Source organism: Ambystoma mexicanum, chromosome 7p, assembly GCF_040938575.1.
Source record: "Ambystoma mexicanum isolate Mex_15411 chromosome 7p, UKY_AmexF1_1, whole genome shotgun sequence".
Lineage (NCBI taxonomy): Eukaryota > Metazoa > Chordata > Amphibia > Caudata > Ambystomatidae > Ambystoma > Ambystoma mexicanum.
The window spans coordinates 187261703-187278575 of NC_090939.1; the positions used below are offsets into that span (position 1 = coordinate 187261703).

Consider the following 16873-nt stretch of genomic DNA (forward strand, 5'->3'; position numbering starts at 1 on the left):
CACGACAGCCTAACACCACGGAGGAGCGAACAGCATCAGAGCCCCTCTGGGCGTACAAAGACTAATCTCCAGGCAGCTTCTGTGCACCCTTATTCAAGAGACCCAAGAAGAAGGCTTCTTAAAAAGACTGAATTAAGTCCATGAGTTCTGAGCTAAGAACTCCTTTTTTGTATTTCTTTTGCTGATGCAAATAAAGAGCCCAATTTTGTTCAGGCAACTGCAGTCCTCCTCTCATCCTTACACCCTACCATGTCCAACATCTAAATCCCAGACAACTTGTAATCGAATAACAAAATATTATGCTAAAATGGCGAACTCTAGAAAAGCAACAACAAAAGCGATATTAAACACTCTGACAAAGCCCCTAGGATTTAAACCACTTGATGTTCTTGTTAATGAAGCTGAGAGTATGAATCCAACAAATCATATTCCCTATTTAACCATCAGCAAAAAGGTGTGTACCTCTGATAGAATAGATGCTGTCTCTAAGCTACATGCTATCTCATTTAATAACTGAGACTTCTAGTTATCCATACCTTACACTGGAGCAACATAGATTCAAAATTGCCCAATCGTTTACAAGTTGTGAAAATTCAGAGAAGGTAAAGACACATCCCTTTATACTACCTAATAGACTGCATGAGACTGTCACGATCCACGCCCCTGACCCCCTCCGGTATAACTGCCCCCTGGCAGCAATGGGGCTAAAGCCCTTCACACTGGACCCAAGGGTCTTAAAACTCCATCAGAAACATACATGGAGTCAGTCCTAGTGCCTTTGGCGCCAGGCTCATTATCAGGAATAAAGCAATACCAGTTTTGGACCTTAATCCAACATGGAGGCCTATTACACAGCTCAGATCTTTAGAACCAAGCCATGCGGTCTAGTGTTTTGGGTGTGGTTGGGCCTGGAACTACTTGGCCTGGAACTACTTTACCTGGGCTATTTAAACCACACCCAAATGGCAGAACACGCTTTGTGTTATTCTGCACTCCTGCAGCGTAACGCTCACCGTGTCCAGCTCCTGCTCATCTGCTTAATGAGCAGGAGCTGGACACGGTTCAGTTCAATGCACGATTCCGTTCAATGCACAAAAACCTAAGGTGAGCAATAACCCCAAGGGATGGGATTTGGACCAGAGGGAGGTGGGAGTCCACCCATCACAGAAGCAGTATTTTAACCCTCCATTCTCCCGTTATAGGCGCTACCCAACATCTGGCACATAACCAAGCAGAGAGGGGTCCGGGATAGCGCTTAGACCTCCATCCAGTATTGTGTGCTGCCCCCGTGGATACCAGGTCAGAGTAACAGAGACACCTCTTAAGGAGGCTGCTAGAAATGACACATACACGTTTGTCCAGTCAAAAACTCTGACAAAAAGTACTATGAGTAAGCAGGTAGTCTCAAAAAGTCTATATAAAAGTTATCATTCTCTTCTGCTGATATGTGGAGGAGGACCTTATGAAGCATACACTTTGAATAAAACGAGCATGCTATCAATTTTCAATGATATACAATCTCTTGAAGATCTATGCTCCTCAGACATAACCCAAGTTTAATTTATTCAGGATAATGACTTAACACAAGGCAGATTATGGATTATGTCCGATATAGTATTAAACACCATATGGAAAACTAAGGCAGACCTCTTTTGTATGGGTTTTCTTCTAAAACAAGATAAGAGTTCAGTACAAGTAGTGGACACCTACTTGTATATCTGATGCCCCAGACATATGTCCAGAATCAATGCAAATATCACCTGTACTGGAGATGCATTTGATCACAGAGGGGAAATCCCCTTGGGTCCCCTAACCAAATCATCTAAATATGATAGATCCCCTCAGCCATACAATTCTGCAAACAATGTATAACAACCAAAGAATGTCACATTGTCAAACTGCAAATTAGCCAGCTGGAATAATCTACTAAACAATTATGACATCATATTACTTCAATAAACGTGGCTTGTTAATCCACCATTGTGGCACGGATATACCTTAACCCTACTTCCAGCTAAGACTGCAGCTCGAGGCTGACCGTCTGCTGGCCTAATGGTAGCAGTTAAAACAAATCTAAATTACATCTTGGAACCTTGTGCCACTCCAAACAATTATTTCCAATTGATAAAAATAAGAGGTCCTGCTGTCAATCTTGCAATACTGAATTTGTACTGGAATCATGTTGGCCTTCTAGAACATATATGTATGCGAGACTTGGAACATATGTTTGAACTAATTGTCTTCGATCCATCCATTCGTTTTGTGATTTTAGCAGGTGATTTAAATTTGCATTGTTTTTCAGATTACTATTGTAAATTTAATGACGCAAAACATAAGTGTTTGACTATGATGGCAGAAAGACAATTAGTAATGTTAAATAGAAGTTTGAAGGGAGACATTCCCCTAAATGCACTTGAAAGAGAGATAAACAATCTGCTATTATTGATTATATTTTGTTGATCGATATATGTTTAATATTACACAAGATTTTCAAGTTCTTTCACAACCGGAAAGGGATCATAGTCTATTAGAGATGACATGGTCCTGGCTAGTCTCATCATCTAAATATAAATGTTACATGCCTAAACTAGATATTTCAAGTGGCGTCAATAGAATTTGGTGGTCCATTGACCAATTACAAACTTTTGAACAAACTCTTCATTCTGACTCTCAAGATTTGAATACAGAATTGATTATGTCGGATGGACATTACGTAGCAGTTATGTCTATCTTTAAGATAAGACATGGGCGGAAGTGTTGAACGCCATCAAATCCTTACCCAATGGGAAGTCGCTGGGGCCCGACGGGCTCACAGCAGAATTCTACAAACATTATGCTGACAGGCTTGCCCCCCATCTGCTGGAGATGTTTCAACACAGCCTGGACGAGGGGCATCTTCCAGAATCTCTGAGGGATGCAATGGTAGTGGTGTTATTAAAAACAGATAAGCCTTGTTATGATTGCTCATCCTATCACCCAATATCGCTTATCAACATAGACAATAAGATTTTAGCTAAAATCCTGGCATCCCGACTTTCGCCCATGATGCCAGCGATGGTGAGAGTGGACCAGGCAGGAGAATGTTCGGGTTGATCGCAGCGGTGCAGTAGTGGCGTTTGATTTGGTCGAGTAGCCGTTTCTGTTCTCGGTACTATGGCGCATGGGGATGGGGGACTAGTATATAGCTATGGTCTCACTATTATGTACGCAACCGGTAGCCAAGATAAGGGTGAATGGTCAGTTGACACCGACTATAGCATTGGAAAGTGAGACACGACGGGGGAGCCCACTCTCAAATTACTGATAGCCCTGGCAATAAAGACACTGGCGGAAAAAAAAAGAGAATTGCACTTAGACCGCAGAGTCCAACTGCATACCCACAGGGTAGTGATATCATTATATGCAGATGGCCTGGTGCTGTTCCTTAAGGATCCCAGTACTAACCTAGACCCAATTATGAGGGATGTGCAGCAATTTGGGGAACTTTCGGGGTAAAGGTAAATGCTTCTAAGTCGGTCCTTTTGCCATTAACAGACGGGGTTGAGCGGTATCTGGACGGGTGGAGTTTCCAATGGCATGAGGTCCAAACCCGTTACTTGGGGATCAATATAGCTAGGGATAATAAAGTGGTGAACTACAGCAATTATATGAGGGTCTTGGAGCAGGCGAAGGAGGCCATGTCTAGGTGGAAGAACCTTGCTCTTAATCTATATGGCCAGATATCCGTTGTTAAAATGACCTTACTCCCTAGGTTTCTGTACATCTTTTTGAACGTTCCAGTAGTGGTAGCAGGGGAATATTTCCGAGACCTGAAATCAGTGATACTACATTTCATCTGGGTGGGTAAACAAGCCAGGGTGTCAGGGTGGCGCAGGCATGGTTTCTCCGTTATTGGTATGAAATGCAAGGGGACAGAAGACATGTGGATGTGGAGAGGTCAATTTCTGTACCAGCCCTGCTGCAATCAATTATCCTTACAGCACCGGATAGAACACAATGGACATCAAACATGATAGACTTAACCTGCAGAGCCTGGACTCGCATAGAACATAAGGCTAGGGGGGAGGTCCTCTACTCCCCTAAACTCCCCGTGATTCATATCCCAGGGATCCCTATCACAAGTGAGGTGGGGTTTGTGGCCTTGGTGAAAAGGTTGGGCATCACTCACTTTGGGGAACTCTTCCCCAATGGGAAGTTCATAACATTGGATACGCTGAGGGAGGAGAGGGAATTATCAGCTTTGGACATATTCCTGTATTACAGATTGAAGGTAACCCTGAGCCAACTGTTTACAACCTTTCCTGGACAACCACAGATTTACCGCATACTAGACAGACTGCTTCAGGGAGGTCTGGGCAGTAGGGTAATATCAGGATTGTACGCTATGTTCGTAAACTCTGAGGAGAAGGGGAGGATCTCGCCACAGAGGAAATGGGAGGGGACTCTGGGACGGGAAATCACAGAAGAAATGTGGAAATACTGATGCGAGAGGACCAGAAAGGGGGCTATTAATGCGAGGTTTAAACTAATTAATTTCAAATACTTACACCAATTTTACTCCACACTGGCTAAGCTGAAGGAATATTTCCCAGACACTTCGAGCAGATGCACCAAATGCAATAGTACGCTGGCAGACTTCCTCCATGTAGCTTGGGGTTGCTCGGCCATACTACAATTTTGGGAACAGGTATTTGAGACGGTCAGTGGTATCACGGGTCAGGAAATGGATGTACTATATTGTAATGATATGGAAAGTGGCTGGGGGTCAATGGCTTGGAATCAGTGTGGTGACAGAGGCATGTGGGATGCCTACACGCACTTCTTGGTCAGACAGTCTGGTGTTGGGAAGGAGGGTCCTACTACACCTTAGCTTACACCATGAAACGATGGGGTGAGTGGGACACGGATGAACTGCATAAACAAACTTATATGATGCACAATCAACACCCTTCTATCCAAAAGGCTAAACTAAATACAACACTGTCTGATGTAAACACCATTCAGGACATGATGGACATTATGTATTATCTGAAATGTGGGGTAGGTCCAGGGGAAGGGGATGTTGGGACTGTTGGCACATGGTGCCTGTTATATTCCAAATGCCAATAAAAAGAAGTTAAAAAAAAAAGTAAAAGAAATGTGGTTGCTTGAGGAGAGTTGGTGCTGTTCAACCTACTCTAGGGCTCCGTCACACCCACATCACTCTGGCCACTCCCCTTCATCCCTGCACAAAGTGAGTGATGGGATTCCCACAGTACATTTTGACCATTTCAAGCTCTTCATAACTCCGCAATTAGGAATTATTCATTAAATATTTTCTCAACTGCTTGTCTTATACCTACATGTTGTAGTAATGGAAAAAGGCAGCATAGTTCATGTTTGTTTTTATTTTTTCAATTGCTGTTTTAATGTGCATAAGGGAAGCACACGGACAACAATACTGGTTTTGGTTTGTGCACAAACTTGTTGAATGATAACATCAATGTTTTTCTTTCTTTCAATAAAGCAAGGCAAACAACAAAACAAAGCAGTGTCTCATCTACAGGCTCAAAGAACGTTTTTGTTTCTGACATTATTTGACGTTATCATTTGATTGTCTTACCGAAAATGGATGAGACCTTGTGCAGCCAGTATGAACAGAAGATCCGTCCCTGCATTGACCTCATCGACTCGTTGCGAGCGTTGGGGGTAGAAAAGGACCTGGCGTTGCCGGCAATTGCAGTGATTGGAGACCAAAGTTCTGGGAAAAGCTCGGTTCTTGAAGCTCTGTCTGGAGTCACTCTTCCCAGAGGCAGTGGTACGACTGGCTTGTCTTTCTTTTTCCAAAATGTTGTGACATACTGTGGTTAACTGACAAGAACATGACGCAGAGATTTGAATTGTGTGCATGATTGCAGAACCTGTTAACAGTAGTAGATTGCTTTGACTCAGATTTGCCGCGATTTAAGGTTGTGAACATTTGACGATGTCATGCAAATTCAAAGTTTGTGATATAGGCTAATTTACAGTGCTCCAGTCTTGGAATGCCACATCCTTTGTGAGCACATTTCAGAGCTGTATCTTGTTTCACATCAATAGAAAATAATTTGGTCTAAAGTGAATGGTTTATTTAAAAAAAGAAGAAAACAAATCTGTGGATTTGAGCACTGTTCCCAGGTGGCATGGAGTCACCTGTTCATCCTATAAAATGTAATGACCTGTTCACCTAAATAACAAAGTATGATCCTCCTTGGTAGGGATTCTCATAATTACTTGGAAATATTACAAATTAAATTGGTTTCTTATATTACCTCTAAGCACAGTACCTGGACTGGGTACCTAGACCATGTTGATCAGTGTAATCTTGTTTACAAGAACAGAGCATTGCCCCTGAGCTATCCTTTCTGGTAATATTTATTGGTAAAGAACCATTGACACTGAGCAATGTTACATACAGTAATGAGTCCCAGCCTCTTTATCAGAACGTACAGCCTATTTTTCAAAGCTTGTGCAACAGCTCTGATGCCCCTATCCGAGTCCAAGGTTAGCAAATGAGTGATGTTCTGGTGAGAGTTTCCAAACTTCAGACACACCTTCCAATGGTCATTAGCTTGATTAAAAATCATCTTAACATCCACACGGTTCTCTCCCGAAAAAATCTGTTTTAATACCTCGACTGTCTCTCATGAAACCTACAGTTCTGTTGTTATGTGTAAATGAGTTATAATATGCTACTTGCGGTAACAGATTGCTTCAGTGCACAGCGGAATGAGAGGAGGAGAAGGGTAAGTGGGAAAAGTAATGGAACAGAGGAAATGGGTGAGAACTCAATCAAAGCAGTAGGGACTGTACAAGTGGGAGCAGAGACAGTGGAAATTCCAAATGTAAAGAGTGTACCAAGAGTGAATCCCTGCTGATGATCAGCGTCTTACATGCTTTTCTCAATATAGGAAAGCCATCCCCTGGTCTTATTTTGGGACAGAGGCCGTTCCGTAGCTCGGCCCCTGGAACAGAGCATCATTTGCAGGAATTTACTTTCATATTAAGAGGGTTTGAAAGTACATTTCCAGATTGAGATGTGATTGATCTCAGTGGCTTGTCAAGAAGGAGGTAGGTGGGTATTTATTTGGGATCTATGCGCCATTTGCTAACCATGGAATCTGATAAGAGCAGCACTTTGAAAAGGCTGTAAATTCTGGAAAAGAGGCTGGGGCTCACAACTGTGTGTAATATTGCTCAGATTTTTTTGGTTGTTTACCAATTCATTTTTCTAAGCAACAATGAGAATCCCTTAAAAGAAGGCTCATAATTTGTGACTAATGTGACCAGGATGCGCTGTAGCCTGTGCAGAGGTTCTTGAAAGTGAAAGTTATCTCGCTTTTAGACCCAGGGTCATGCGTGCATCCTTTTTTGGACTAGATATTCGTTGGGTGTATCCCCACTATCCTCCAGAACAGCAAAACACTATAATCACAACTTGTTTAGCAATACCTGCTAGACAAGAAGTAGTAGTGGTGGTAAAATGTATTTGTAGAGTGCAACTTATCACCACATTATGTGAGAGATCAGAAATGTGTGACGGACAACTTTGTGAAGGTTTTCCAAAAGATGCCATTTTATTAACTCAAAAGATTGGATTAACGCCCCACTATCACTACTGTGGTGAGGATTTCCCTGCCTAAAATAAACTAAAGGAAACACTCTAACAAAAGGATTCAGTCCTTCACACTTAATCATACAGAACTTAACATGGCAATATATGGCAGTTCAACAGCAACAATTATAACAGTTAAATTCACATCATAACAACTGATTCTCCTTCTAATCTGTGTGAATTCCCCTTCCCCAGATTCAAGCAGGATTTGGTTCAACAGTTCCAAAAAAAGATTAAGGAAATCCTGTATCGTAACAAAGTTCCACTTCAATTCTCTTTTGGTTCCAACTCTGATAATACAAAGTTACAACTTGATGATACCACGTTCCAACTTGCTTTAACCAATAATTCACAAGTGTTCAACAAAGTTTTTCTCTTTTTACTCGCACCAAAGTTTTTGAAACACCTTATGTTCAGTAACTCAGAATATTTCCTTTAGATATAGACCTATCTTTTAACCGCTATTACCTGTTTTAACTAAGCCCTAACTTGAAATTCTGAAATATCCTCCAGTTTACATTGTGTATTTTATCTTGTGATGTAATCAGATTTTTTGCTACATGATAACTTGTAGTTGTTTTTAAATGTGTATTTTGACGAAGTGTGTTGTATGTTAACATGTTTGTATAGAAAGTCAATCATGGCTATATGTATACTAATAAACAAATACAAAATGAAAATGAAATATTTCCTTACATCATCGTTTTTATTATTTTAAAAAAAGGTCTTTGTCAGGATATTTCTGCCTCAGCTCACAAAACCATTTGTTTGACAATATTAAATACTTAATACTTAATATTAAATACTTGTTTCAATAGTTTGTCAGGAGGATTCTGTATTAATCCTCAAAAACACTTTAGTGGTTCTTCAACTCCTTCAAGATCTTGAACAATGCCACAGTACTTTAACGGCTTCCACCTGGTCCACTCACCTGCCAGGCTTATTAAGACAAAGTTCTATGCTGTGGTGTACTCTATTGCCAGAACAGATCATACTACTACAATGTTTTCTAACCTGGTGTACTCTCCTGCCAGGCCAGAGTAAACTACTACTTGCAAGTACTTCGGCGGTAAAGGTTGCACTCCTACAGGCTAGCAATGTCTTTTGCACCACAACATAAAATATAAGAAACCCTTCAAGGGAAACAAGAAAACCCACTGCTGTTGTTTGTTACATCTGTGGGACTTCCACGCTCTCTGCAGGTTATGCTCCACTCCCTCTGAACGTCTTCTTTCAGAAGGGCAGCCTTCCTGCACTCTTGTTTCTCCCCTTTTCCACAAACCAACTGCTGATAAGGTTTCTGTTTTAATTTCACACTTCTTTGGCAATGTGGGTTTAAGCCGTTCTCCTTTAGAACCTCCTTTTCATATGAACATAGATTTTACCAACACTGAAAGTATCAACTGCCTTCTTTTGGCTTTGGCAATTCAGGTGCTTTCTTAATTGCCTGGGTACATTTCTTTTTTTGGCTTTGGCAATGATGGTTTATCTTTTGATTTATAGACATTGCCCCTTTTAGTTGCTGGCTCTTATTATGGCCCACAATGTCACAATCACACTCTTCTGATATGGTAATCGGGTTCTTATTCTGCTATCGGCAACCTTTTAAATCTGCTTGGTTGACACTAGAAGAATTAACTTGTTTTCTATTGGTTCGGGATTCAAAAAGTGTATTCTTCTCTTGTTTTACTTCATTTAGCACGTTTCTATGGTTAAGGCACTTGGACGTGGCCAGCAGGTGGCTATGTATCGCTGCAGGGTCACTATTTAACAGTGAACTCACCGGGTCTGGCGCGCGCATCCGTTCGTAGCTCCCAGGTCCTCTGCTTCAGTTTCCCCACGCGGTCCAGGAATCTCTCCTCTGCAGACATCCGCGACTCACGGCTGTCACCAGCAGGGCTCTCCTGGTTTGTCAGACAAGAGGAAAAGTTATCAAAAGGTGCGCTTTCCGCTGCACGGCCTCTGCAGCTGCTTTCCTCAGAGGGGGAGTTGTCACTCCCAACGCTTCCCACTGTGCCATCTCTGCAATTAATGTCTTGAGCATCAAAGACCCTCTCAGGACCGGCATCCACTTTGCACGCCACCATGGTCCCGGCGTCTCTGCTCATACACGACCTCTGCTTCTGCTGCCAGGTGGAGGTAGGAAAACAACTCCACCTTCCACTACTGCTCCTCCTCCTGGCCTTCACCAGAGGGGGCTTTTTATGCTTCCCAGTCCTCCTCAAATGTAGGTAATTATTCCTAACTGACTGCAACCTGCAGTCTTGTGCCTCTGCAGCCCTCTTCTTCGTCGCAGTACTTTAGGATTTATGGGTCTTGAAGTCCACAATATCAAAATTGGCTTTTCTAAATTAAAATTATCATCACCACGTTCCCTATTTATCATATGAATTTTCCCCAAAGAGCTATAAGGCTCCATTAATTATTTGACTTTACAGAAGAGTATGGTTTCTCAGGATTTAAATTGGTAAAATGTAAAAACTCTTATTCCTTATTTCTCTGGGACTCGTACTGCTTTCGTGTTTATGTGACTTTAAGAGGGTTTATCTGACTCTCAGAACATAACTGTTTGTGGTTATTTCTTCATTACATATTCTGGTATTAAGGATATTCCCTTCCTTGAGGAAGACCAACACTGCATCTCATTTCCTAGGGACCTTCTCCTCCCAGGTGATCCTCCCGGCTAATGGTTAGGATCAGGACGTGTCTGCCTTTTTCTGGCCACCTGGGAAGAGACTTGAGGCAGGGTTTTTGTTCTGTTACTGAGATTTACCATTTTTATTCTTCATCCCCTCTCCTAGTGAGATCTCCAGCACTTTCTGCTGGACATTTTTCTTTAAGTCCCGAATGAGTGGAGCCTTTTTCCACTCATTCATTCCTGTGGGCTGTGTCTTTTGGAACTCTATTCTTGGTATTCTACCTGTACTATGGCGTCTGTCTGTTCCATAGCTCCTAAAGGCATCTGTGTTTTTACTACTGCAGCACACAGCTCCTTATGGGCAGTGTTGCTGGAGACACTTAGAGTCCCCCTGTAAGATTATTTTTCTATATCCTCAAGTAACTGCAGTTCTTAGTATCTCTCCCAAAACTCTATAGTCTGAGAAATTGGCACCCGCCGCCTTCAGTGGTGTACCAAATGGATACCTAGTATCCCCCTTCTCTCTGCTCCTGTGACTTTTTAGTCACCTAGACAATCTCCTAGTTATGGCTGGTGGCAGTGGACGTGTTCTACCAACTATTGTGTCATTTTTATACCGCAGGCTATAGTAGTGCACAATAGGGGCAGCCAAGTACCAACTTGGGGCCTCTCTTCTTTTTTCGCCATTACTAGCGTGGTTGTTCTTTGTTAGCCCTTCTTCCATTCTGGAAGGGGGAGGTCAGTGTGTGTGTTTTGCCTTTGTGATCCCTTGGGTGTCCCCGCCTAGGCTCCAGAATGTCTGGGCAGGCAGGAGCTGGGGGAGGAGTCTTCCACCCCCATGTCATTTCTCTGCCAGAGTGCCTGAATAGGACCAGCTCCCACATGGGATCTGGCTATTCTGATTGGACAGCCAAACACCCCTTTCTGGAAAATGCTGAGGGAGATTGTAGAGGAGTGTGTGCTGTAACTGTATAAAAGGTGAGGCTTCTGGAGTGAAAAGCAAGACGACCACTGGATGCTGAAGTAACCGAAGAAGATGATGACCAGAGACGCCTGCAAACCCTTTGCAACACCGTGAAGCGACCACTGCTGTCCTGACCCTGTTTTCTACGTGACAAAAGGTGCTCCGAACAGGACGATTCCTTCCCTTTGGATAGTGGGAACAACCAGTCCCAAGACGAACTTTGGATGAGCCATCTCCCGAGGTCCTACAAGTTTCCCGAGCGGCAGAACCCCAATACAAGGAAACCTGCTTCCCATTTCAAGTGCATCGTTGTGAAAAGGCTGAATCCGTCCAAATCTTTGCTGAACCCGTAAGGACACTCCGGAGATCTGATCCAACTCACCCACACCCCCTCACCAGAGTGCGGGACTGCAGGAAGCGAAGATGATTGACCGAGCGATCCGTTTCCTTTGTTGGTGCTGCAGAAAATGTGCCAAAACCGCAGAGTGAACCAAGAAGTTGCTGAAAGCCATGCTACAGGTCCTCCCTCGAGACAGCTGCTGAGAGATCCCGTCCATTGTCCCACCTTCAGTCAACAGACCAAGGAATCTGGAGGTCGGGTCCAGAGCTGCAACATCGCAGAGCATCCAGCACAAACATTTTCTTCCAACCTAAGGTATTGTGGGGGAAAAGGTATTGCTTACCTTATTCCAAGAAGTTGCTCCAGAGCGTTGGAGTGCACCTAGAGGTGTCTAGGGTCACCCCCTCTTACCTCTGACTCAAGCTGCTCAGTGTGTCCCTTCATCGAGTCCTTTTACGTCTCCCTTGTTAGTTGTTAACTTGCTGCTTCTATAACATTAGAGACGGGAAGAAATCCCCTGGAACTCTTCATATGCTGCTGCTTATCACGACTTTGAGACTTTTTTCGACTTAAATGACTTGCTGTGCGTAGAAACCCTCTCTAGAACCTTGAACCAAGCTAATGTTACACTAACTAACCATTAAAGTAACTCTACTATATGTGTTTTCAGAGTAAATGCATTACTGTATGAACTGTAAGAAAACGCAGGTGCGCATAGTAACCGATAATACGATACCATTATCTTTTCCCTTTCTAACATTGCTACAAATGTAACCGCGAACAAAAACAGAAGTCTCCTTTGAAGTGTATTCTCAAGTATTCCGATGTGTGCTAGTGTAAATGTCTAAAGTATTTAAAGTGATTTTGGTGTGTATATAATACATATATAATTTTATGTAAATTATAAGTGTAAGAGATTCTTTGGTGTGCATGTCTAACTAAGGTTCAGTGTACTTACCTACAGCTCACATCTTCCCCTTAAGATAAACCTGACTGCTCTTCCACTCTACCAAGGTCCTGAGTTAGTACAAACTGATACTAAGAGTTGAAGATGTACAAACCACTGGGATAGCTTACTAAAGGTTTTCTACCAGTAGGACTTTAGGAAAACTCCCATAACAGATTCATCACAATACACACTATCAAGGCGCAGATGTGATTTAGCATAAGACAAGCCATACAAAATAACATACCCACAATATATATAAATAAAACAGAATACATGTCTTAAAAAACATTTTACAATAATGTATGCACAGCACAACACCCCTCCCATTACTACCTGATGAAACATCAGGCGACATCAAAAGACCGTTTATATTGCCTAAGTCTACATTTAAAAGTCAGAGGAGATGTGCATTGTCTAATGACGAGAGGAAGCTTGTTCCACAGTGTGCATCTAAGGGTACGAATCAACCTGCCCCCGGGTTGGGACCTATTGAATTTGCCTACTGTCAGTAGTTCCTTAGAGCTAGATCTAAGAGAGCGAATTGGCAGATGGGGAATAAGCAATGTTAGCGAGATAACATGGAGCAGCCCCATGGTCAATCTTCCAAATCTGGGTCAGAACTCTTATCTTAATTTGGGCCTCCATCAGGAGCGAGTGCAAAGACCTCCTAGCATCAAAACATGGTCAAACATTTTTAAGCCACCGATCACATGTACCGCCCGGTACAGCAGTGCCTCCAATTAGTGTACTTTCTTTTGAATATCCAAATAGATGGACAAATACAAATGCTGCCCTCTTTGCGGCAACAATACTTCACTACTGTATAAAATGCCAAGCCCAACGCTGGCCCCCTCCCATTGCAAAGCACTCTGCCCCTCTGAAACTTGATTGACGCTGTAAGCAATAAAATAAAAAAATAATTAAATTGGAAGGCCAATGTATAACCTATTATAGTCCTTAAAGCATTATAACACCATAATTTGTATTACTTCGATTTTATGATGGCTCTCTGGGAATGGTAGTAATTTCCCCAAAAGATCTAGTTGGTTGAGATAATGCCCAGGCTTTTTAGTTTTGATGAAGGTGTCATTTGAGTACCCAGGTTAGGGAATTATGATAAGGGTAGGCATTAAAGGGCTGTGTTGCCTAAGACACTTTTAGTCTTGTCTACATTGAGGTATAGGCTGTTTCCTATAATCTGTGGATTTTTTTAAGCACATTGCGATGATGGTGTTGCAACAGGTAAGGCCCGAAAGCCCAAAAGCCAGATGTGCATCTTCTAAGGTGGTACACTTTGTGCTGATGAAACCAAAGGGTTTTAAAGTAAGAGTTGAATAACCATGGGGAGATGGCTACACCTTGGGGATCTCCACAGTATAAGTTCAAGATCTTAAATATGGAATGGCCAAGTCCACCTTGGATTCACCGATTATCCATGGAATGTAGCCAACTAAATTAGGATCCTGCCCCTGTGACACATGACTTCTGCTCTGCAGGAATATAGGGGAGAGTAGTGAATGAACCACCACCTCAGCCATCACACTTCTACAAACCAACAGTGATCCAAATCATAAAGGTAAAGCAGGCACAATCAAGGGATATACATCCTTTGCCTTTTGTACTAACATGGGCTGAGGGAAAGCTATACTCTTAAGAGAGGTGTGATTGTGTTTCAGTATAGACTCAAACCACAAACATTTCAAAGCTAAAAATAAAGGGAATGTCCAATATAGGTCTTATAAAAATATTTCTGCGGCTTGTGGATATGCTTAGAATCGCATGCTTTGCACAGCCCGACATCTAGTAGTAGGCATGGAGTTTTGCATATGACGTTTTCAAAGTTTGAAAAGGGACGTCGACTGGGTGTGTTTGGAATCTTATCCTTAGTGTGACGTCGACTGTACCCATGATCCCTCATGTGTAGAGGTCCCTCAGATTTACTTTGCCATCGTGGTTAGACGTATTCTCGCAGAGTCCTGTAGCTTTGCTACTTTCTGAGTTATTATCACTTTATCAATATTTTGATTGTTACCGATTAGCGAACACTGCCGAAGCAGACTTTCATTTGGCCTACAAGTGGCTTCAGCCTAGCAGCAGGGAGAGTGGAGGGACTAATTATTTTGTTACAAAGAATGCATACCTCCATTTCTTACACTTAGGGCTTCAGTGTGGCTGCCCTTAAAACTTTCAGTGGAATTGTCGGGATATTGACAATCACCACACTAGCTGAGTTGTGGACATTGGCAGGTCCACTGGCCGTATGAGTGGGAAGGGAAGACAGGTGGGGTTGTGAGGGAGGCTGGTGGAGGTTGGGGCCAGATGTGAAAGGGACCTTGAATGCCGAACGGGCCCAGATCAGGACAGAGGCACAGGGGTTCTCCCACACACCATCTGGGGAGATAAAACAAGCCCAGCACCTCAATTGAGGAGAGAGAGGCCAACTAACCAATTCCACTAACAATTTCCCCTTCTGCATACACCTCTCAAACTCCAAACCAAACACAACCACAGACCAACAGCACAACAAACCGCACAAACTTCACTACATTGCAACAAAACAAAAAACACACAGACTCGCACAACAGTACACAACGACTACCTGTCGCAAACCCCCCAGGCCCAGCCAATGGACACACCGGGCTGAGGCCGCCAACAGCACATCACTGCTCTCTTGCACTTTTCCAGCTTCCTCCCACTAACTCACCCGCCCTTCCTCTTTCAGAGCCGCCAAAGCGCCAGGGGACCACTCTGGTGGTGATAGTGCGCGGTACAAATGCCCTTCAACATTAACCTTTATTTCCGCCATCGTGGTTAGACGTATTCCTGCATAGTCCTGTAGCTATGCTACTTTCTGAGTTATTATCACTTTATCAATATTTTGGTCGTTACCGATCAGCGAACACTGCCGAAACAGACGTTAATTCCAGTGATGGGCTTTGGCCTACAACTGGCTTCAGCCTATCAGTAGGGAGAGTGGGGGGACTCATTCTTTTGTCACAAAGAATGCATACCTCCATTTGTTCTGTGTGGCTGCCCTTAAAACTTTTATACACCATGGAGTGAACTCAATTTAAATTCTGTAATAATTGCAACCGAAAATGCCTGTGAAAGAACACTCACAGTGTGTGTAACCACTGCCTTCCTCGTCATCACCAGGTGTCCTGTTGCGCTACCTGTAAACCTTTTAGGCCTAAAACCTTAAAGGAGCGTTGAATGAAGCGGTGGGCTGCACATGCTATGATGGGCGAGTTAGAAACAACTGGCTGTCTCTGAGTCTGAACAAGGCGGCCAGGGCAGCGAAGGATCCGGATCAGAGCCCGAAGATGCCACAAGGGAACCATCAGGCTCCTGCACATCAGTCCCCAGGCCTGAAAGGCATTCACTGCGCGCTGCTATGAGGACAGACTCTGGTGACAAGGACACACACGCATGTATGCCCAAACACATTACCCAAGGCCGATCTTTGACAGAACCATCGAAAGAAGGACGTATGCGAGCGGAAGGCACTTTGCGGCCAACCGACCGAACGCCAGAAATGCCTGCAGCGATTTCATATCCACATTTACAGCAAGGCAATAAAGACTGATCAGCGACTATAGGCGTGTGTAAAACACAATTGATGGATGCGTCTGGCACATTGATACATCTGTCGAAAAAGCACAAAAGTCACATTTCGATGGAAAAACACTACAAAAAGTCACATGGACATAAACCTCACACCCCTGCTGCCCCTCAAGAGGTACAACACTATGAAGAGGCCCGTTCCCCTCTATCCCAATCCCTTCACTATCACAAAAGACCAAGGGAAGACTCATAGGCCATTGTGTTTCCCCTAGCAGAAACACCTAGAACTGGGACTTGGACAAAAGAATGCTTAGAGGAGACAATGAACAGTCTCTTCTTTTGTCAACTTTATGAATACATTTCCCATTCGTCAAAAAACATTAGACCTAGAAATGTCTCAACCATTAGAGACAGGTGAGCCACGATGTCCTCCTTCGCCCACTCATACATCCGCACATAAAGCCATACACCCACCCCATGACTCCCTGAAATGAGATAATCAGCCAGATCAAGCAAATCAGAATATATGGTATATAGACTAAGACGACCCTAGTGAAGGCCCTGACAAATTCTACCAAGACGACCGGGATAATCCAGATGTCACAATCATTGAGACCCCAGATATTGCAGCACCTGACAGTGCACATACATCTCAGTTGTTGTACCATGACTTAGTTAAAAGGGTTGCTCACCATTTCCACATCAACACTGAAGAAACAGTAGTTGATAGTACTGACTTCCTGGAAGACATTCTTAACGAAAAGAAGGCTGTCAGCCAGGCAAGT

General features: G+C 43.2%; 1 protein-coding gene across 1 annotated transcript in view; it reads left to right on the plus strand.

Moving 5' to 3' along the window:
* Nucleotides 1-5583: 5583 nt before the first annotated feature.
* Nucleotides 5584-16873, plus strand: part of LOC138525817 (interferon-induced GTP-binding protein Mx1-like) — a 1137278-nt gene continuing 1125988 nt past the window's right edge. The window contains exon 1 of the mRNA XM_069636045.1: nucleotides 5584-5797. Coding sequence (XP_069492146.1) covers nucleotides 5608-5797 — 190 coding nt within the window. The 5' untranslated portion in view covers nucleotides 5584-5607. The remainder of the gene's footprint in view (nucleotides 5798-16873) is intronic.